This window comes from Chroicocephalus ridibundus, chromosome 4 (assembly GCF_963924245.1).
Source record: "Chroicocephalus ridibundus chromosome 4, bChrRid1.1, whole genome shotgun sequence".
Classification (NCBI taxonomy): Eukaryota; Metazoa; Chordata; class Aves; order Charadriiformes; family Laridae; genus Chroicocephalus; species Chroicocephalus ridibundus.
In genome coordinates this window covers 21,031,208-21,051,913 of record NC_086287.1, presented here as the reverse complement: position 1 = coordinate 21,051,913, position 20,706 = coordinate 21,031,208, and the positions used below count along the sequence as shown (strand labels likewise).

Below are 20,706 nucleotides of genomic sequence, written 5' to 3'. Positions count from 1 at the left end.
GAATAGTATTTGGCTGTACTCCTGCATCATGCTTGCCTTTAATTTGCTCTAGCTGGTGGATGCAGCAGGAAAGAAGAAATAACCAAAACATACAGCCTGTAATCTCAAGTGGCTTGAGTAGATACTTTTCTACAGTATAAAATATTTAAAAATTGAGTTCCAGAATATCCCCAAATCCAGCCCAAGGTTGAGAAAATGATGCTGTGCTGTACTTCCTAAAAAGAGGAAATTATACTGCTATTTTCATTTTCAAAGGCCCTTCTGACAAGGGACGCTGTATCTACAGTTCACCTCTCAGCAAAATGGTCGAGCAGTACAGTCTGATCCTAGTGCAGCCCGACAGTATAAAACCAGCGTAAAAGCATGTAAAACTTTTGTACTTTCCTTGTAAGGAGGCAGAAGGGGCTTGAAGAGACTGAAAATTGAGCAGCCTTGGCTCAGATGGGTTGCTTGGTAGCATCACCACAGCTACTCCGTTCAAAGGCTGGGAAACTCCTTTCTAGCCAAGGTCCCAACAGCAAAACCACTTTGCAAGGAGGGCTCAGAGGAGTCAGGTCTGGAATCGTGGTTGCAGTGAATTTCTGGGAGGGCATCTCAAGACATGCGGATGTGCAACCACCTGAACCCTCTGCAGGGACCATCAGCTGAGCCTTTGATGTCTCGGCTCCAGTCCTTAGACCACATTCATTTGCATTTTTGATGGGTTGAATTCTGCATATAGGTCTCGCATCCTGGTCGAGTTTCATGGAAGTTTGTCCTTGTTTCATATAAATTGAGCAGTGGGGAGAGGAGGACCTGGTGGTGAGCAGGGGGCTGCAGATGTGGCCTTGGCAAGCGACCTCTCTGGAAAGAGGTGGCAGTGTCTTCTATCTTCTTGTCTTCTGCAAGTACTGGTGCAGAGGGAGCGAACCAGGCAGGGGGTTGCTAATGGGTTTATAAGCTGGAGGCATCATGTTGTGGTTGGGAGTGGCAGGGGATGTGTGTGTGTGCGTCCCCTGGGCCGTGGCAGAAGCAGCTGGAGACATCAGGTTGTGGTTGGGGGTGGCAGGGGATGTGTGTGTGTGCATCCCCTGGGCCGTGACAGGAGCAGCGCTGACACCGGGCCGTGGGAAACGCGTGGTTCCTCTTCTGGGCATTGAGCAGGGTTGCAACACGCAGGTTGGGCGTCTGGTGGCCAGAGGTTCCCATGCTCCTGGTGGGTACCACCCCGCACTGGGCGTCAGGAGCTCAGCAGATCTTACCGTAAAAATACAGGACTTTTGGGGGAGGGTTATAACAGTAAATCTGATTTATGGGTAACAATTTTTGCACCAAGTCTTGGATTTTTTGATGCAGGCATCTTCTTTCTGCTGCCAATACTTGAGATCCCAGCTGGTGAATTAATTTCAAGAAAGTTGTTCTCATCCAAAATTTGGATATTTTATTTCAAGTTTGCTGATGTCTAGATAGTGTTCAGTGCGGGTAGGCAGTAACATGCATTTTCATTAAGCATCTTTAAGCTTACTGTTGCTGGGATAAATTTTTACTTCCTTAAATTGTAAACTAGAAGCTGCAGGTTTTAGTGTGAGATGACAGATTGTGGGGTTTTTCAACTCATTCTTTTTAAAAGGAACTAGTTGGTAACTTCGTTTCCCAGTTGAATTTACCTGTGCATGGCTTGGGGCTTTCTGTTGCTTATATTCTTAGTAAATTTATCTAATACCATTCTCGCACTGTTCACATTTTCTTACCATTCCTGTTCATAGCTGCTTCACCTTGTGTGTTTGTCATGGAAAAAAAACCCTGTTTGCTGGGAAAATACAGTACTCAGAGGAGAGAATTGGGTGGCAGGCTTGAGAAAGTCGCTGGAGCTGTGTATTAAAAAACGAAAGTCTTCAGTCTTATATAGGTATGTGGAGAAGCGCAGCAGGTACAGGCTGCACCTATTTATAGGTAGCCTATTTATATCAGGGCAGAATGATGTATTTCGTCAAACTCTTCAGAAAATAAATGTCTCGGTAGCTTTCATATACACAAGGTATCTTTTCCCTCAAGCGAATGCCGTAACTTTGTGGTGTCAAACTCCTCTGGAGTTCAAGTATGCGCAGAATTAAATAATAAAAGTACCATATTCATAATCTGTATTTAACTTAGGCTGCTACAGAGCTAAGCTATATTCTGTTCCCTCTCCAGAGTACTTTGAAAATCACCTGGTCAAGCACAGCATCGCCTTCGTACTCCAAAAAGCAGCAGTGTTGGGGTCAGATGCCGAGGTCGGCACAGCCACTTGCCATCTCCATCCCTCCCACTGGCCATCAGCCATTTTCTCCGCTCTCAATTTTTTTTCCTAAATTGTGACTTTTGCGCTGTTACAGTAGAAAGAGAAAACAAACGTGTACATTCCAGGCGTGAGATGCAAAACTTGCTCCTTTGCACCAGTCTGGCGTTTCTGGCTGCAGAGAGGCTTTCGCAGAGGCGGATGCCTGAATATATGTGGTCTTCCTGCTGTCTTCTGCTGTGTGAGCCCTCCCGTGTTACCGAGTCGCCCTTCCTCTGGTTATTCTATTACAGACCGCGGTCAGAGACGTTCAGAGTAACTTCCGCTTCGTAAATGTCTTGAAAAATTGCCCATTTAATTTGACATACAGTTTATTTTTTCCCCTCCGGTCTGCAGAATATTTGCATTTTTAGCAACATATAAAGGACCTCATCTGAATTCTTTGGCCTCATAACAACGAAAAAATAACGTCAGAAGTGGGGGAGTGAATTTGCCTTTCAGTTGAACTTCACAGATGGAGGATGTGAGAAGGAGAAGATGCAGATATATTAGGTGACACTGTGAGACAGTTACTCAGACCTTGCTACTTTGAAAAATGAAACTGCGATTAACATGTATTGAGCAAAATTCATGGCAACGTTTGAAGTAAGAGCTACAGCTTGGAAAATAAGACAACAAAGTACACTTTAAAATTTCTGTCCTCGCTTTCTGTCTTGATTGTGGAGTCAATAACGGGGAAAGATACACCCATTCCTGCTGTAAATTTGAAGAGTTTGCATTTTTCCGGTGTCTGTATAGATGAGTTTCAGAGGGCTGTATAGATGATTCAGAGGGCTGGAGCACCTCTGCTATGAGGACAGGCTGAGAGAGATGAGGTTGTTCAGCCTGGAGAAGAGAAGGCTCCAGGGAGACCTTATTGTGACCTTCCAGTACTTAAGAGGCCTACAGGCAAGATGGGGAGGGACTCTTTATCAGGGAGTGGAGTGATAGGATGAGGGGTAACAGTTTTAAACTGCAAGAGGGTAGATTTAGATGAGATATCAGGAAGAAATTCTTTACTGTGAGGGTGGTGAGACACTGGAACAGGTTGCCCAGAGAAGCTGTGGATGCCCCATCCCTGGAAGTGTTCAAGGCCAGGCTGGATGGGGCTTTGAGCAACCTGGTCTAGTGGGAGGTGTCCCTGCCCATGGCAGGGGGGTTGGAACTAGATGATCTTTAAGGTCCCTTCTAATCTGAACCATTCTATGGTTCTATGAGTGTAAAGCAGTGAAATGCCTGTGCTGTTGGCTGATAACAAGTCAAGGAAGAGTTGCCCTTGTAGCCCTGATTATTGCGTGTGGTTTAATGTTTCTGCCACTGCTGGCAACTGGGAGCGATGTCTGCTTTCAAAATGAAGAGTTAGGGAAAGATGAATCTCCTGTCTGTCTCCATCCGGGCCTGAAAGACATGGTGGCAGTGAGCAGGTTGCATTAAGGAGTTGGTAAAATGAGACAAATAATCACTTACAGGTGTCTGAAGGTGCAGAGAAGTTGGCAGAGCCTTGGAGAGCACTGATGCTTTTGCTCATCGTATCTCCCCCACTTGTTTTTTTTTTTTTACTGCAGTTTTTTTTGCACTCCAGGAAAAATCACATTCTTCAGATCATCCCAAGTGCAATGCCTTTGGCTGCTCTGGCTTGTCTGGTGCCAAGCGCTGCTGCAGCCGGTGGCACGGTGGCTCACCGAGATGCAGCTTCAGCCAGAAGCCTACGACAAGAACCCTTCAGGTTCCTCCCGAAGGGAGGTCAGGATGGCTCCTGGTGTCCATTAGAGAGCTGCAATGGCAGCGTGGGGTAAACTTGTTCTCGAACAGCTGTTGCACAGTGGTTTATGTCTGGGTGTCAATGCTCCTCTTCTCTGCAAGGAGGTGGTCACCAGCACTTTGGGACAGGACCAGAGCACAGCAATGCAGGATTTACGTTCCAGCTTTAGATGCAGCATGGGAGTCAGCCTGCTTTTCAAGGCTTTTCAAAATTTTGTAATTTCTTGTGGGAGGCTTTCAAGTCTGTTCTGCTAGGGCAAGCCCACATGCTCCAGGGAGCTCCTTTCAAGCCCTACAGGAAACTTCTGGACTGTATTACTGACGTTGTTTAGCTTTCAGATGTTCTGGGTAAATCACTGGATCGTTTGCAATGTGACAGTGGGGAAACTATTTTAAGGCTGTGGTGTCTCTTAACAGTTTTTTTCGCAACCCTGTTGGACATTTTTACAGCAGGCAAAATAGGCAAAACCTCCTTAGAGCAGGCAAAACACAGTCTTCCTCTATAACAAGCTGTTCTAAGAGGCTTAAGTGTTCAAAAACTTTTCCAAACACTGAGACGCTTGCAACCATGGGCTAAAATTATTTTACCTTGCTTTTCTTGAAATGCGTAGTATCTGTCTGGGATCTGTGGAAGTCGGCAGGACTCTGAAGGACAGAGCCATGTAGGCGATAACACAGCATGACTTCCCAGTGCTTATCCTGTCTGCACCGAGTAGGTTTGTAATTCATGGCAGAAGTGTGGGAAAAACTTAAAACTGCTTCCAAAAGCTTTAAAAATATTTTTAAAAAGAGATAAAAATAAATAAATAAAGGATATTTAAAAAAAAAAAAAAAAAGCAACGAAGCACTGGGAGGGCAGCAAGGGGAAGATACCAGGAAGACGTACAGCTCTGGGACTGGCTGGAGTTTGTCCATTTACATTGGGAATGTCGTCAGTGGGCTGGAGATGAGGCCATCCCTGTTGACTGCCTGTCCCTACTGCTGTCCTCCTGATGTGTCCGGCACTGCACTGTGGCAGCATTGCTCCCGAAGCCCAAAGGTTTGGGTAACATGGCTTGCAGTAGTGGCTTTAGGTGGTGCCGTAGCCATTGTGTTGTCTGAGTTGGGCTGGTCAGTTCCAGAGAGTTTCAGAGGGGGAGGACTTGGTAGATCCTCCCTTTGCCCTCTTCCTTGCAGCCGCCCCTGGAGACTGAGGTTCCCTGGGGATTTTGTCTGCCCGTGTTTTCTCCTCAGTGTGTTAGATCAACCTTTTCTTTTGGTGAACAGCGAGAAACTAGTTACAGCTGGACAGGGAGGATGCTTCTTTAAGGTTGTACAAGACAACACTCAAGTCACGTTTGATGTGGAAGTTCTCTTGCTCGTACGTATGTGTATGCGATCAGGCAGAGCAGTGGGCACAGACCTCACGTAGCTAGATTGGGTCTTGTTTAGACCAAGACTGATCCGTCTCAGAGTATGTGGGGACTCTGCGATCATCTTGCTGCTGCGTTGTTTTTCTTTCAGGTGTGTGTATAGAAGGTAGTAATCTACTTTACTTGTTGCGTGCACACTTCAGTAGGCAAAACCATCTCCTTTTGCTTTCTCCTTTGATGTTAAATCTGCTTTCAGATGCCCCTACAGAGCTTCACATCCATAGCTGAGGGCAAGAGCGAGGTGGTTTGCTGTGCAGTGCAAGGGCTTTGTGGCTGGTTTGCCTGTCTCGATTTAAAAGCACGATGTCTTTCGTACAGGTATGCGTGTGCCTAAGAACAAAGGCAGGGGTCTTGTCCTCCAGCAGACAAGACTCTTCCCTTGCTCAAATTCAGTTGTGGCCCCGTGCAGAGAGCGGGGAGCTGCAGCCCTGCTGTATGCAGGCAAGCTCCATGCACACTTTGTACAGGGGCTTTTCAACCTCAGCCTAATTTTATGGCTATGGGATACGGCTGCAAGCTAAAGTTGTCAGCAAAGGTTTTTTCTATTAGCACTTTCCTAAAATATTTCTCATGCCGTGTACACATTTACTTATCTCCTATTCCCTCTGTCTTTTTTTTTTTTTTTTTTTTTTGCCTTACAGCTTCTGACATGAAGAAAGATATAGAGTCTTTAATAGCCCAGGAAAAAGCGGAGATCATTGCCAAGTATGAGAAGGTACCAACCTCATGTTTCTCCCTGACGCGCTGGCTAAGGCTGAAGCTACTTAATTAATTAGGAATGCTTTGAATAAGAACTTTTGCCTTCCTGCCATGTATCACCCCAGTAATCCTCATGCCGTCAGGCTTTGTGCTGTCTCTCCCTACCTGCTTCTGCCTGCGCGTCCCCTCTCACCCTCTCACCACGTCCCCAGAGTTTCTCACGGATCTCGTGTATGCTCAGCACAGATACTGAAAGGTCTTCTAGTGCTCCAGTGCTCCCTTAACACCAGGGTGGCATGTGCCCGACAGCACTGGTTTCTCTGACGTACAGCCCTTCCCGGACGGTAGCAGAAGCACACCAGGGATACTGGATAGGCTGAACTTGTGCATTTTTCTCTTGTCTGCATTGTATTTGTCTCTTTAGAGCAAATTTTGGTCTCCTGGCTCTGTGCCTTCCAGCATGCAGGGAGGCAGGGATGCGGGCGCTGGGGCTGGGATGCAGGCACTGCGGCATTCCCGATGCTGGGGCCAGCTCACCGGTGTCCTTTCTGCTTTCAGGGCAGGCAGGAAGGAGCTCAGATTGACCCGTGGGAAGATGCCGATTTCACGCTGTATAAAGTTACAGACCGGTTTGGATTCCTGCAGTAAGTCCTCTTGCCCTCTCCTTTCCTTTATATGACCTGTGTGTCTGTGCAGACCATCTGTCTGCACAGAGCGTGGCAGACCCAGCATCTATAAGCCACTCTGTGGCTTGGCTTGATCAATCCCAAATGCAGGAGGAAAGACTAGATTTGCCTCCTCCCTCAGCCACACAAGTTCAAACACTCTGATGGTTCAGATCTGCTGCAAGGCACAGCTCAGAAAAGGTTTCCCATCCCAAGCCTGGTGTCAGAAGGTGCAGGCTGGTGCTACTGTGCCCCCGTGGAGGCTGACGGTGTGTCACAGAGGGAGGGGGTCTTGCATTTGCACCTGATGATTCAGGGAGGTGTAGGAAGAGATGAGACAAGGTATCTGATCATTCTCGGTTCCCTTAGGAAATCCCCATCCTAAACAAGGCGCAGATGAATTAGATGCACACCCTGTGTCTGGGGAGAATGCTTAAAAGAAATATTTCTATTCCAACTCCGAACAAATGTTTATAATAGTAGGTGATGTGTGCAGGAGGGGGGTTTGAAGCAATTGCTGTCCAGAAATCTCCCCCCTCCTGCTGCCTTTTAATTGCTGATCATGTGTGCATTGAAGAGAACCTTTATGCCCATGATTTCCAGCCATGTCCAATGTCCAGTGCTTGATCACCCCCCGGCAGCTCCCGTAGGGTGTTGGGGTTTTGGCTGGTGCTTCCTCTCTGTCTTCCTTGTTGGGGACAGCTGTAGGAAAGGCACGAAGCCCCCGAGCCATATCTCCTCAGATGGCTGAGGTGGTCCCCGAGCTACAGCACCCCACACTCCTCTGCACCCTTTCTTGCCCATAGAGTAACTGGTGACTCCTTGCTTTTCAGCGAGCAGGAGCTGCCGACCCGCACGGCCGTGGAGGAGAAGGTGAGAACTGACAACTCAGTTGTCATGGGTGTCACATCCTTATCACACTGGCTGGGGAAGGGATGGTTTTTGAGGAATCGAATGTGCAAGTGAGAGTGAAGCAGGCAGCCAGGGCCTGCTGGCCCCTGCTCTTCACGCAGAGGTGGGAACCCTGCATGATGCCCAGCTGTTGGAGCTTGTATTTTGCTGGGTCAGGCATCTCCCCTCCTGCACTGAAATTACACCTTTTAAAGCAATTTTGAGCTTTTCTCTCTGCTACGTCACAGTGCTCAGCGGCTGCGACTTGAAAAGCGGATTGCACATGTTGGGGAGAGTGGTGGAGGTTGTAGGTAACCATCATCTCCGTCACCATCTCCCCTGAGCTGGGTGGTTGTTAGGATTATGCTAACTGGGACTAAATAGCGTCGTTTCTGACATCTGCCAAACAATATGATTTGAGGCTAGCTGAACCTGCAAAGGTTTTTATTGTCAAGGAATACTCCTCTTGGAAATGCTTTCTCTGTGTTAAGCCTGTGTGTCTCGTCATTTTTACTAATGCTGCTTTAATTACCACGGGTTGAAATTACCAGCTCCTGCAAGTGCCTGTGGATTATTCCCATCCCTGGTGCCAGGTCTTTGCATGGAAGTTTAAGCCTAAAGAGAATGAAGTTTTGTGTTTTCAGGAGGTATCTTCAAGGTCTTTTTTTCTTAAATTTCTCTTGTCTTCCTGCCCCTTGCACCAGCAAAAGCAGCAGGAAATTGAACGCGTGGACAAGTGGCTAAAGATGCTGAAGAAATGGAGCAAATACAGAAACAGTGACAAGGTAAGGAGGAAAAGAAAGAGCACGTGTCCAGAGGGATGGGAATGGTGCATCCTTCCAATGAGTCAGGCTTTCAAAAAGTTGATAGAGAAACCAGAGATCATTGGAAAATATTGCCTAATTCTATCTGTTAGTCTTTAATATTTTAAATCTTTCCTTGAAGTTGCTGGGTTACTAGTCGAGGGAAAAGACCTGTTCTGACTAGTGTAGTTTTAAAAATCGTTTCTTAAATGCTGCTGGCGTGTTTGCACTTCTGCTTCCCTGGGCATACAGGAGAACAGCAGGGGTGTTCTTCTGCCCAGCTGGGTCCCTTCCCTAAGAGCAGCAGGTATTGCATGCCATAGGCCGCGTCTGTGATTCCACCACCAGTGAATGGCGTGGGAGATGTGACTGATACGGTCCAGATGATGTTCCTCGTAATTCTTCCTCGAGGGAGAATTATTTGTCTACAACATCACCTAGATTTTGCATTTTGCTCCTAGCTGTGCCTGTGAGAAGCCCCTTAGGTCCTTAGGTGTTAGATTGCACCCATCTGTGGAAATCAAGGATGGAGACACCAGCCTTGTGTCTTGGCTTTGGTGTTCAAAACGAACTCTGCATCAAACGCCACTGCAAAACAGAGTTGTTTTTAATAAATAATATTTGTAATGTGTTCCTGTTACAAACCTCTTGAAACAAAAAACGCTTGAGCCTAATGACAGGACCCTTGCTGGGTAAGGAGAGGAGCATCACGCCTGACCTGCTCTGCTTACGACACTGCGCAGGAGAGGGCTGAAGGCCCAGCATCACCTTGTCAGCCTTGTTTGGCGGGAGGCACGGGATGTTTGGCTGTATTACTTCTGGCTCCTGCTGGGAGTCCTCGGGAGAAAACTGAGCTTGGTTAAAAGGTTGTGCAGAGGATAGCTGCAGGGGGGGCATTGAGCAGAGCATCCTCCTCGCCTGGCCATCCAGAGCGATGTCGGTTTCACCCAGCCAAAGAGCAGCTGTAGTCTCGTCCTTTTCTTAAAAAAACACAAAATCTGATCTTCGTTCTAGCAGGGATGGGGTAGAGATGGGTGTGGGGTTTTATAGTCCTGTTCAGGGTGGTTCTAATTATTTTATTCATTGGTGCTGCTCCACGGGCAAAAACGGAGGCTCTCCCGTGGCTTTGGTTTTTCTAATTAGAAGTTAGCACTAATTGTTTAGTGGCCTTGTGGGTAAATTGCCAAATTCCAGCAGAGTGCGGGGAATTCCTTCAGGTCCTGGAGGATGTTTGGGATGGGTAATGAGTATTTTCAACATGCCTTGGCTTCCCTGGGTCAGCCGGTGGGGACAGACGGGATCCGGGATGAGAGGTGTGTGGAGAGGTAGTGATTGCCATTCATCTTTTGGGTTTACCCTGGTAATTAGCGGGTGTGTTAAGCATGCTGCAGCTGATGTTGCTCAGGTCTGCTGGATGGCAAGGGGCTAGACCAGCAAGTGGGTTTTGAGCGTCTTTGGGTCAGAAAATCACAGAGCTCTTGTAATGGAATAAATGATGCTATTTATAACAGACGGTAAATGGCTGATGACTCTTGGGCACAGATGTGGCATTGTCCCTGTGCTGGGGGACTGGAAATGGCCGTCCCCCCTCCCAGCAAAGGGAGAAGCAGCGCTTGGCCTCCAACAGGGAAGGAGCAGTCTGCTGACCCCAGGGAGCAAAAAGGAGCTTTGGTTTCAGTCCGGCCCAGCCTCGCACCCCGCTGCCCTGTGCCAGTGCCAGCGCAGGCAGGAAGGTCTGTGCATCGCAGCAGCCACGCAGCGTCAAGTGCCTGAGAGGCACAAAAAAAGGTGCTTTAAAAAGAAAAAGATAAAATTAGGTTGTATCCTTCACCTGGATATGCAGCCCCGTGCTCTTGTGTCGGGAGCGTGAAAGCTGCTCGGATATTCCTGCTGCCACAGCTGGTCACAACTCAGATGTGGTGTTTCAAGGACCTTATGCTGGGATCACAGTCATGCCTTTCAGATGGTTATGGGTTTTTTTGTAGCTAAAGTAAATGCGGCAAGCCCTTGATCTGATTTTTCTAAAGCAGAGTGGGTTGGTTTTGTTCCCTCGCTGAGCGCTCGGGCTGTCACATCTGCATTGCACGTTTCCATCAGGTTTGTTTTCAGCACTTCGCTGACGTGATGGAAGCCCAAATGTCACAAGACAGCAGCTCTGTGTTATTTTAATAAAGACTAGGATGTCATCTTTGAAAAAAACCTCTTGCTGAAGACAGGAGCCTTCCCTTTGATGTTCATTTTGATAGACTGCGCTTTGTTAGAGGGGGGAAAAAAATCTCGTTGCAGGAACTCCAGGCAGTTTCACAGGGAAGCTGCCCTGACTTTGTCTCTGCGTGAGTGGTGTAGAAACCCATCTTATTTTCCAGGCTGAGCCTTTCTGGGCTTCAGGGCCAATGTTTTGAGTGCCAGTTCATGTGCTGGAGCTGGCAGACAGCTGACCATATTGAGTGCTTGAAGTGGTACTCTTGCTTATCAAGCAGGCTGTGATGTTTTGCCGCATCTTAGTACCTGATCGGGGCTTAGGTTGTCATCTCAGCATCTGTGTTGTGAAATGTCGGCAGGAGGAGAGAAGTTGTGTACCTGTCCAGCCCCTAAAGCGACCACCCGTCAGCGGGCGAGAATGCAGTTTTTCTAGGCCCCCAGTGTGAGCCATCGCCAGAGAGCAGCAGGTTTTGCTTTCTGTTTCCCCACCTGCACCCAGTGTGCATCCCTGCCTGCTGCTGGCTGCAGTCTGGGTGTTGTGGCTGTCACAGATTATGGGAAATAAGGCTGAAAAAAGCCCTCAAGGGAAGGGCCTCTTACAGTCGCTAGCCCAGGATGGCCCGGCTATGCCTACAATCATTCCTGGCATAACCTGTTTCAGGATGAGCAACAAATAGGATTATCTTAATTGAAGTAATGCCCTGGGGCTCCTTGTGCTCATCAGATCTGCCTCCGTATCTGTTCTAGACAGGTTTCGTAGTGACCTGATTTAATTTCAGTAGCGTCATCAACAAAAAGTGACACCAGCGCAATTCCATGCATCAAGCGGGTTGGACTGATGCAGTGGTGCCTTTTCCTGGCTGTACTTCCACAAAGGAAAGGGTACGAAAGTAAAGGAGTCCATGCCAGGACCACACCGCTTTGCAGAGTTCAGGTACATCACACCTGCAGAGAAGTGCTAAACTGTGTAATTCAGGCTTCAGCACAGGGAGGTGGTGGTCTGTGTCCTCTTCACTCCTGTTTTAAACCTGAATTTAAATCCCAACCTGACTCTGCTTGGGAAGGTTAGGAAATGGTCGGTACCATGTAAGAGTATACACGGTTAAGGCAAGCCCAGTTTCACAGAGAAAGAAGAGGCTGTGCTGCGTGTGCTCCAATAGCAGGATAATTTATTCATCATAGCCCTGAAATAAGTGGATTTCAGCCAAAAGTTTCGGTCCTAGGAAGAGGATGTGACCTCTGCATCATTTGCAAGCTGCTTCTTGCTGCTGGCCGTGTGGGATGGGACCTTTAGAGAGGGATGTCTTTGGTCGGAGATGTCTGGTTTTTAGGCAAAGCCTGTCTTTGTGCATGGGGGGAGCCTTGTCTCTGCTAAGGTCACGGGAGTGCAGGGCGCTTAATCCAGTGCATGCCAGCAAAGCGGTTTAGGATGAATCGGGGCTCTGTATGGACTGACACGGACCCCCAAGAGCGAATAATCTGCTAACGCTGGGGAGAGCCAGCAGACGTTTGTTGTGTCACGGTCAGATGAAGTCAGGTCTCCTGCCTGCAAATGCCATGGGAAAGAAAGGGGGTTGTGCTTGGGAGCTGGCGGGTGATTTCTGCTGCTGGTTTTTGCCATTTTGAAAAGGCGGGTAGCATTTTCCTTGCCCCCAAAGGTGGCCCTGGTAACAAATATAGATGCCCACCCACGACACATCAGCTTTAGGATTTAAATTTGCCCCTCCTTTGCTGCTGAAGCCCCCGCAGACCTGCTGGCACCCCATCCAGCATAACCAAGGCTCCAGCTTCAGGGACGATGGCTGAGTTGGGAGCAACCATTATCCATACAGAAAGAAAACCATGCACAGCAAAGTCCAGCCTGCCAAGTATCTTGCATGGCCACATCATCAATCAGCCTGCTTCGTGGTGCAAAAAAGAAGTCCTCTTCTCCAGGGTGGCGGTGGTGATGGTGGTGGTGGAGACTTCACCCACCACTCCAGGTGAAGGTTTTCACAGCTCAGCTCCCCCGGCACATCACTGGTGGAGGAAGTGGAGTCCTTCCTCTCCAGAAGGATCACTCTTTGAGGCCTAAAGGAACTGAACTGCATCCCACTTCAGGGTGTTGGAGACATATGGTGGGTGTACAGAGAGGCTTGAAAGTGAAGTTGCTATACATACCCAAAAGTGGGGTATTACTCTTGCAGTCTCTTCCCGGTGGAACATGCACGTGGCTGAAAGACATACTTTAGACAGGCTCTAAAGTGTGAAAGTGGGCTGAAATGTGTATATTCTGCTTTAAAAAAACAGCCCATCCCTCCCAAGCCCTTTTTAACTTCAGTGTCTGAACTACTGCAAAAAGATGTCCCGTGTTTAAAGGCAGTGACTCCTCCCCTCTAACTAAAGACCTGGGGCACTTGCTTGGGTACAGATCTCTGATGCAGGAAGATGTAGCTCAGATCTGTACTTCTGCAGTCTTCCCCATCCCATCTACTGGGAAGAAAGTACATGGAGAGGGGAGAGATAGGGATGGGGTGACAATGGCCTCTGTGTCGCGAGCTTTGTATGTTAAAGCCTAGAGAGGGAACATGATCCTGTGGCAAAACCTGGAGCAAGTTTTAAACACTTCAGGTTCAGTCCTTGGCTCTGACATGGCCTTCCTACACAGCACTGTGAGCTTTCACTCCGACCACCAGCATCTCCATTTGTGAAACAGGATGATGCCGTGTGTTGGCACGGTCTAGCTGCTCTCTTCCCATCTGTAAGAGCTGAGCGATTTATAAGAGATAGAAGATGGTGACCTTGAGGGTTGTTTTTATTTCTCACGTTGAGCAGGAATCACCATCACCTGCTGCCTTCCCTCCATCAGTTCATCCCAGCATAAATGCTGCTTTTAATGATAACTTCCCTGTTTTCCTTCAAGTTTCACGATGAAGGAAAATTGCTCATTTTTCCTCTGCATGACTCACAGCTCTGAGGTTTTATCACTTTCGTGTCTGGAGGCGGTGGGAGGAGGAATGCCCTCGGATAAATAACAGAGAGGCATTTCAGTTCAGTTCCATCTCAGCATGTTGTGTAACTCTGCTGTTACTGCCACACTCTCATGTGGAGAAAATCATTAGAGACATTTACTGTATGCCAGTGAGGGTTGCACTCATTAAAGTACGACAATACCAGCTCTGACAATTCAAAACAAAATTATTTTCTTCCCACAGAGACGAGCATCATCTTCTACCTTGGCAGCTGTCAGTCAGTCTCTCCTAACCCGTTGGAAATAAATACTTTTTTTCTGAATTGGTGATTTTATCTGAATTGGTACATACTCCAGTTTCTTGATCCCATCTCAGCTTTTGCTTCACGAAGTCATGAGTGCTTGTGGGATCAAGGCTTTCGCTGGCACCTTACCAGTACCACTTCGGGGACGTGGTTCATCTAACCCGGTCACTTTGTGTTTCCTGATGCATTGCACTTCTTTCCTCCTGATTTAATGACTCTAGGGGAATGGGAATCTCTTGTTCATCTCCTTAGTCTTTCAGCCATGGGGATGAAGCTGTCCAACATGGCTGTCCTCCAGAAACGCCTCCTTGTGTGAGCTTGGACAAGCAGGAGTGGCTCCCGTAGGTGTGCAGATGGTGAATTGGAGATCATAGAATCAGAGAATCATTATGGTTGGAAGAGGCATTTAAGATCATCAGATACAACAGTTAACCCCGCACTGCAGTCAGCCACCTCACTGCAGCCTCCTTTCAGGTAGTTGTAGAGACTGATAAGGTCTCCCCTCAGCCTCCTTTTCTCCAGGCTAAACAACCCCAGTTCCCTCAGCCACTTCTCATAAGGCTTGTGCTCCAGACCCCTCACCAGCTTCGTTGCCCTTCTCTGGACATGCTCCAGCATCTCAATGTCTGTCTTGTAGTGAGGGGCCCAAAACTGAACACAGTATTCAAAGCGTGGCCTCACCAGTGCCAAGTACAGCGGGACAACCACTTCCCTAGTCCTGCTGGCCACACTGTTCCTGATACAAGCCAGGATGCTGTTGGCCTTCTTGGCCACCTGGGCACACTGCTGGCTCATATTTAGGTGGCTGTCGACCAACACCCCCAGGTCCTTTTCTGCCAGGCAGCTTTCCGGCCACTCTCCTCCAAGGCTGTAGCATTGCATGGGGGGTTGTCGTGACCCAAGTGATGTCCCACTTAAAATGCGGGATGCTGTTGAATAGGATGGTGGCCTTCCATGGACGTGTCTTGGTAGTGAGATGCTTTTTAGGGGGCAGTTCTTATTTGGTGCATACAGAGGGGAGGGCAGGATCTTGCAAAGGATTTCTGTGGGGTATGGTCCTGGCTATGCATTGGACCTTCAAAGCTGGTGCTAATCAACACCTGGGGCAGAGCAGGTATTTGGCAAGTGCTGAGAATGGGGTTTTAAATGTTGAATGTCCATTACACTTCCAGGATGAGGATACATTGCACTGACACTTTCTGTGTCAGCAGAAATACTGAAATATTTACCATAATGTGGTGGAAAAGTGTTGTAACACACATCTAGCTCTCCTAGTGTTACATGGTAGTCTTGGCATTCATTACATGAGTATTTTATATCCTTATTTTGACTGGGATAGCAGTGTTATTTCTTCTCTGTCCCCTAACCTGTCTCCTTGGACCTCACCTCCTGTCCCATCTCATACTAGCTCCTTGGGACAAGAGCTGTCGTTGCTGTGTTTTGCACTCAGTAGGTGCAGTGCTGCCGTACAGACGGTAGCAAAACAAGGAGCATGGGTCTGTGCTCTTGGAGGCTGTGAGCCCAGGTGGGTTGACAACACGGTGCCATGGTTATGGTCTTTATAACCTTGTGCATAGGCTGGTGTTAAAAAGTCAAGCCAGAAGTGAAAAAGCGAGATGGGTCAGAAAGGAGAGGTAACAGGAGCAGATGTTCAGCTTTGTGTAAGAGATGCAAAGGCAACACAGCAGGACCACGTCAGTAAAGTCTTCTGCTAGGATCTTGGTGCTTCCCTGTGAATTGCAGCCCTTCTCTTGCATCAGCCTGAAACACATGAAGCAGAACACCCTATGGAAAGAGAAGAGGGATTTTGAAGGAGGTCAGATGCATTTGTACCAGGCAATGCCAGTAGCTCAAATTCATTGCCTGGTTGGGCACTGCCCTACTCAGCCCCAAGCTCATTTCCATGACCGGGAATCCAGCACCTCTGTCTCCTCCCAAGGAATTGCCTGGTCCTGAGGGATCGCCATGTCACAACATAAATCACCTCCCTGGCTGCAGCCTGGGCACATGCGGCAAGTCCTTCAGCATACCCCAGGAATCTGGAGGAGTGCCATGGTTGGCTTTGTAGTGTGAGGCATTTCACGGGTGGGATGAATGAAAGGGTGGAAAATATTGAGAAATGAGGCTTTTTTCTTTTTGATGAAGCTTTTTCTTTTAATGGGAGAAGTCAGGGATGGAACAAAAGCTCTTTTTTCTGTTTTCCATTGAAATTGAATTGTCTCTTTAGAGAGAGAGGGCTTTGTACTAAGACAAAAGGGAAGAAGCATCTGTGAGATGAAGTGACCATGTAGAGGCAGGAGGAGGGACACATGCAGATTTGTCCCCAGTCTGCCTCTTTGCTTCAGGGGGAGCCCCTGGTGTAGCCCAGAGTCTCCTTTGCCACTTGTGAAGCCATGAGAGTTGCTGTGGACACGTCCTTGTGGCTCTCACGGTAAGGTCTCCCCTTTCCAAGGGGAAATGTATTTTTCTCCCAGTCCCTGAGGATCCAGGTGAGAACAGCCGTGCCAGGTCAGATCAAAGGCTTCAAAGCCAAGGGTTCAGCATCTGGTCCTTGGAGTCCAAGGGCAGGCTGGTGTGCACAGAATGTGACCACTGTGAAGCACCTGAGATGTCTCCACATATAAAGGGGATGGTCCATGTCCAGCTCTTCCAGTAAAGTTAAAAGCTTGAGATGTGGCTTGATTTTGACAGAGTAGGTGTCTTTGAATGCAGGTGCTCAGCTCATGCCCTCTCTGCACCAGCACAGGCAGAGGAAGTGTCTGCTCAGATGGCTGGTGGTCCGTAGCAGCAAACCATGAAGTACATCTGTTCTGCCACCAGCAGGACCAGCTAACCTTCCACGTGTTTTCCTCCCCGCAGATGTGCCGGCGAGTGTACAAAGGGATCCCACTTCAGGTGCGAGGCCAGGTCTGGTCGCTTCTGCTGGATGTCGAGAAGATGAAGGAGGAGAATGAAGGAAAATATGAGGTATGGGCTCTTCCTGGCAAAGACAACAGGAGCAAGGTGATACGGAGGCAGGTTTGGTGGGGCTTCACCGGCTGGAGCAAGTCAGACCTGTGACAGATGCAGGTGTCTCCATCTCCACCTGCAAGGGCAGGAGGGAAATGGAGGCTCCTAGGGGCATGGTTTAAGGGGCAGGGGACACAAACCCAGCCCTTGCATCCTCCCTCTCAGGGTGACAATGTGCCAAGCACCCTATGACACACGCTGGTGGTAGGGCCCAGTCCCGTCCATGAACTGCTGCAGCCTCTGAGAAGGAAATGCTTAAAATTAGTGAGGACTGAAAATGCAAAGGGGATAAACTCTTTAGCACGTTAGCCAGCTGCTTTCCCTAACGTGCTGCTTCCATTTATTCTGCTGGAAGCTGTGAGCAAAGATGCTTTCCTTAGGGAAAGATGCAGGGAAGAGGGAGGGGAAGCTTAGCAAAGATACCACTCACAGTTCCCCAAGATCCCTGGAGCGATGCAGAGTAGCCAGGAGTACCCTGAAGTGGGATGGGGGTACCCCAAACCTCTCAGTGTGCTTGAAAATTTCCCTCAGGGCATTTTGAAATGTGCAGCAAGGTCAGAAGCCTTAAACCAGCTGAGAATGGGATCGTTAGTTGAGAAACTAAGGGGGGGTGAAGGCAGCTTTTGCAAGGTTGTGGGGGATTTCTGAGCCCGGGGTCCTGGCTCACAAGTTAGATGTGCAGCTGGAAGTTGACTGGCAGTGTTTGAAGAGCTTGGATTGAAGTGGCTTCTTTTATCTTCCATCTTCAATCTTTTTATAGCCGTCTTGAAAGTCTCTATTAAAAATCACTATTCAAAACCAAACAAAAATCATTTTTCTATTAAAAATCACTTATTTTCTCTGCAGATAGGAAAAAAGCCTGCCTTGCATTGCTTCCTCCCAGAGTACTGCATGCTGCAGGCTTGGATTCCTTGGTGTAAAATAAGAATTTTCTGTAGCATGCCTTGAACAAGAACCTAAGTGATGGGCTGTGCTGTATTTTGTTATTTTTCAGTTCAGGCATCTCAGCTCATTTACACTGCCTCTTTCCGTAGGCAGCGTGTGGAAGCCCTTGGTTGATAATGAATTTATTTTCCAAACTGGTGTTATGATTTAGCTTGCATCGCGTACCCGGGCAAGGATCAGGGTGTCGTGGAGACAGTTATGTTTCAGAGGCAGGAGGTCAAGTGCTGCTTCCAGCAGGTGTTTCTAAAAATCCCTGCCTATTAAGCAGGATGATGCTAACGCTCATTATACTTAGTCAAGCGTAGATGTTAATAGTGAGATGCCGCTGGGATGGAGTCACGTGCAGGGGCTTGGGGAAGGCAGGCTGGGCTCATGGTAATAAGCAGAGATAACTAAGCTCTCCCAGCACGCAGATTCTTATCACGCTCCCTCCCTCGAAGCTGTGTTGCTCAGGCAGGGAAGAAATCCAAACAAATGAAAGTCCCAAGGAGTTTATCTGTGACTCCAGAGGGGTCTGCGATAAACAGGAGCTTCAGGGCTAATAGGCTTTGCTGGATGCAAACCCCCTACAAGCTCATTTTAATCCTCCTCTTCTTTGGTGCCACCTGCCGCCAGTAATTAGCTCTCCTCTAATTCCTCCAGAAGAGGCTCTGTGCAGGTCCTGGATGAGGCGTTTTGCTTTCAAGAAGGGACAAAGCCTCAGCCCTGTGTCCTGGAGGGGCTGGTCCCAGGGTCACCTCATTTCTCCTTGGGGTGTGAACCACGGCGCAAAAGCCTGGCTTTTGCATGCACCTTGAGTTTTGTGCCACCTAGCACATGCCAGGTGATTTATCTTTTTTTATACCCACTGCTCCCTCCGTAGAGAAGTTGCCCTCAGGCTGGTGGAGGAGCAACTTTTCCAGCCAATCAGGATACCTTACTCCCCATGTCCGTGTTGCCGCTGGAGCGATGCAATTAAAAAGCCTGGCATGTTTGCTTCTGTAGTGCTTTATCTTATCCCAGCTGTCCTCCAAGTCCTTTCCATGCAAGTCTCCAAGTCTTCTTCAAGACCATGGCGGCTCAGTTGTCCCTGATGCAGCAGGAGCCCAGAGGCTACCATGGAACGTGCCACATTTGGTTTCAACTTGGGTGGGATGCTCTGCCTCCGTGGGATTTTACAGCCACAACCAAGAGGGCTGGAGGAGAGCTGAGAAGGCAGCAGGAGAAACTTGCTGGCCATGGGGCAGAGCAGGGGCAGCCTGGCTTTTACCTGCTGCTTTGCAAAAGGTCTCTGGGACAGTCTGGCTGCTTTGTAAAAGGTCTCTCCAGCTTCCCAGCCTCTGCTGTGCCATGGGCTTGCAGGGCTCGTGGTGCTAATGAGCTCAGCCAAGCGTCTGTGGAGCCCCAGGTTACTTAAACAAGGGAAAAAAGGAGAACAACCCATCCTGGGCTTCTTGTTTACCATCTGCAGAATTAATAAAGCCTCCTGGGTGCATGGAGGTGACAAAGTGCTGTGCAACCTGCATGCTATTCAGATGCAGTGATTTTAAAAAAAAACCAAAGTAGGGTTTTTTGTAGTCTTTGGGAGGTTTCTTTGTTGTTCTGGCAGGGAAAACAAGAGGGCCTTTAGCAGGGAAGTTTGAACTGAAGTGACCCAGTGCATATGAATAGTCATCTTGTCTCAGGTAGTCCGCCTGCTTTACAGAGGGCAAGGAGCTGTAGGATGCAGAGAGCACAGAATTTACAGCAGGGAAATGGTATTGTTCAGCAGATCTTTGTTCCATTGTCGCTTTTATCCTCCCTTGCCTTGTGCAGGCAATGATTCAAAATAGCCCCTGCAGTGTTGCTTCTCCGAACAGCTGCTTTCAAGGTTGGAGTTAATATTCCCAAGATGCTGTGCCTGTCCTGAGTGTTGGCTTTGCTGGACACATCTGGGTGCTAATGACCTTTTGATGTTCCCCAGAGCTGATGTGGCCACCTCAGGAGGTCAACAGCAGCCTGGAGGCACCTTGTATGAGGCTGACAAGCATTTGTAGGATGGCAGCTGCTGGAGCAGATGATTAAGTATCTGTGCAGATGTGCTATTTACTATCCCCTGTGGTGAGCAAGGAGGGTTCCTGACCCCCAGCTCCAGGCAAGCTGGGCTTGCTTCTCATCTCCGCTGCCCTTAACCTGACAGTGGATCGCAGGCTGCCTGAAGACAGCCACAAAATGTATTTCATTAATGCAATTAGCCCTGCATATATTAAAGAAGAAGGGCAATTGCATGATCACCAGTGGTATGTAAAGGCTGTGAGATGAGGTGCTTGGCTATAGCATAATGGTCCTTGGCTGTGTGCACAGGGCTGAACAGTGGGTTACGAGTGGGACTGCAGTGGGAGTCCAAGGAGCATCTTGAGCTTGGCTCTCTGAGGGCGCAATTGGTTGAGGTAGGCTTAGCTTTGGTTTGAATTTCCTTCCTTTATCTGTGTGATGCTGCCTTAAATGATGAGCCAGCGTAGGAGGAACATGGGGGCAACAGGACAAGAGGTAATGGGCACAAACTTGAGCACAGGAAGTTCCACCTAAACATGAGAACGAATTTCTTCCCTTTGAGGGTGGCAGAGCACTGGAACAGGCTGCCCAGAGAGGTGGTGGAGTCTCCAACTCTGGAGACACTCAAAACCCACCTGGACGCGTTCTTGTGTAAGCTGCTCTGGGTGACCCTGCTCTGGCAGGGGGGGTTGCACTAGATGATCTCCAGAGGTGCCTTCCAACCCCTACCATTCTGTGATTCTGCAATTCTTGGG

At 48.5% G+C, this 20,706-nt stretch overlaps 1 protein-coding gene across 5 annotated transcripts in view; it reads left to right on the top strand.

The window, feature by feature from the left end:
• Positions 1-20,706, top strand: part of LOC134514057 (USP6 N-terminal-like protein) — an 87,866-nt gene that overhangs the window by 53,605 nt on the left and 13,555 nt on the right. For all 5 annotated transcript variants that reach the window (XM_063331290.1, XM_063331293.1, XM_063331295.1 and 2 more), the window contains 5 exons: positions 6,111-6,184; positions 6,727-6,812; positions 7,667-7,706; positions 8,429-8,509; positions 16,844-16,951. In XM_063331290.1, coding sequence (XP_063187360.1) covers positions 6,119-6,184; positions 6,727-6,812; positions 7,667-7,706; positions 8,429-8,509; positions 16,844-16,951 — 381 coding nt within the window. In that variant the 5' untranslated portion in view covers positions 6,111-6,118. The remainder of the gene's footprint in view (positions 1-6,110; positions 6,185-6,726; positions 6,813-7,666; positions 7,707-8,428; positions 8,510-16,843; positions 16,952-20,706) is intronic.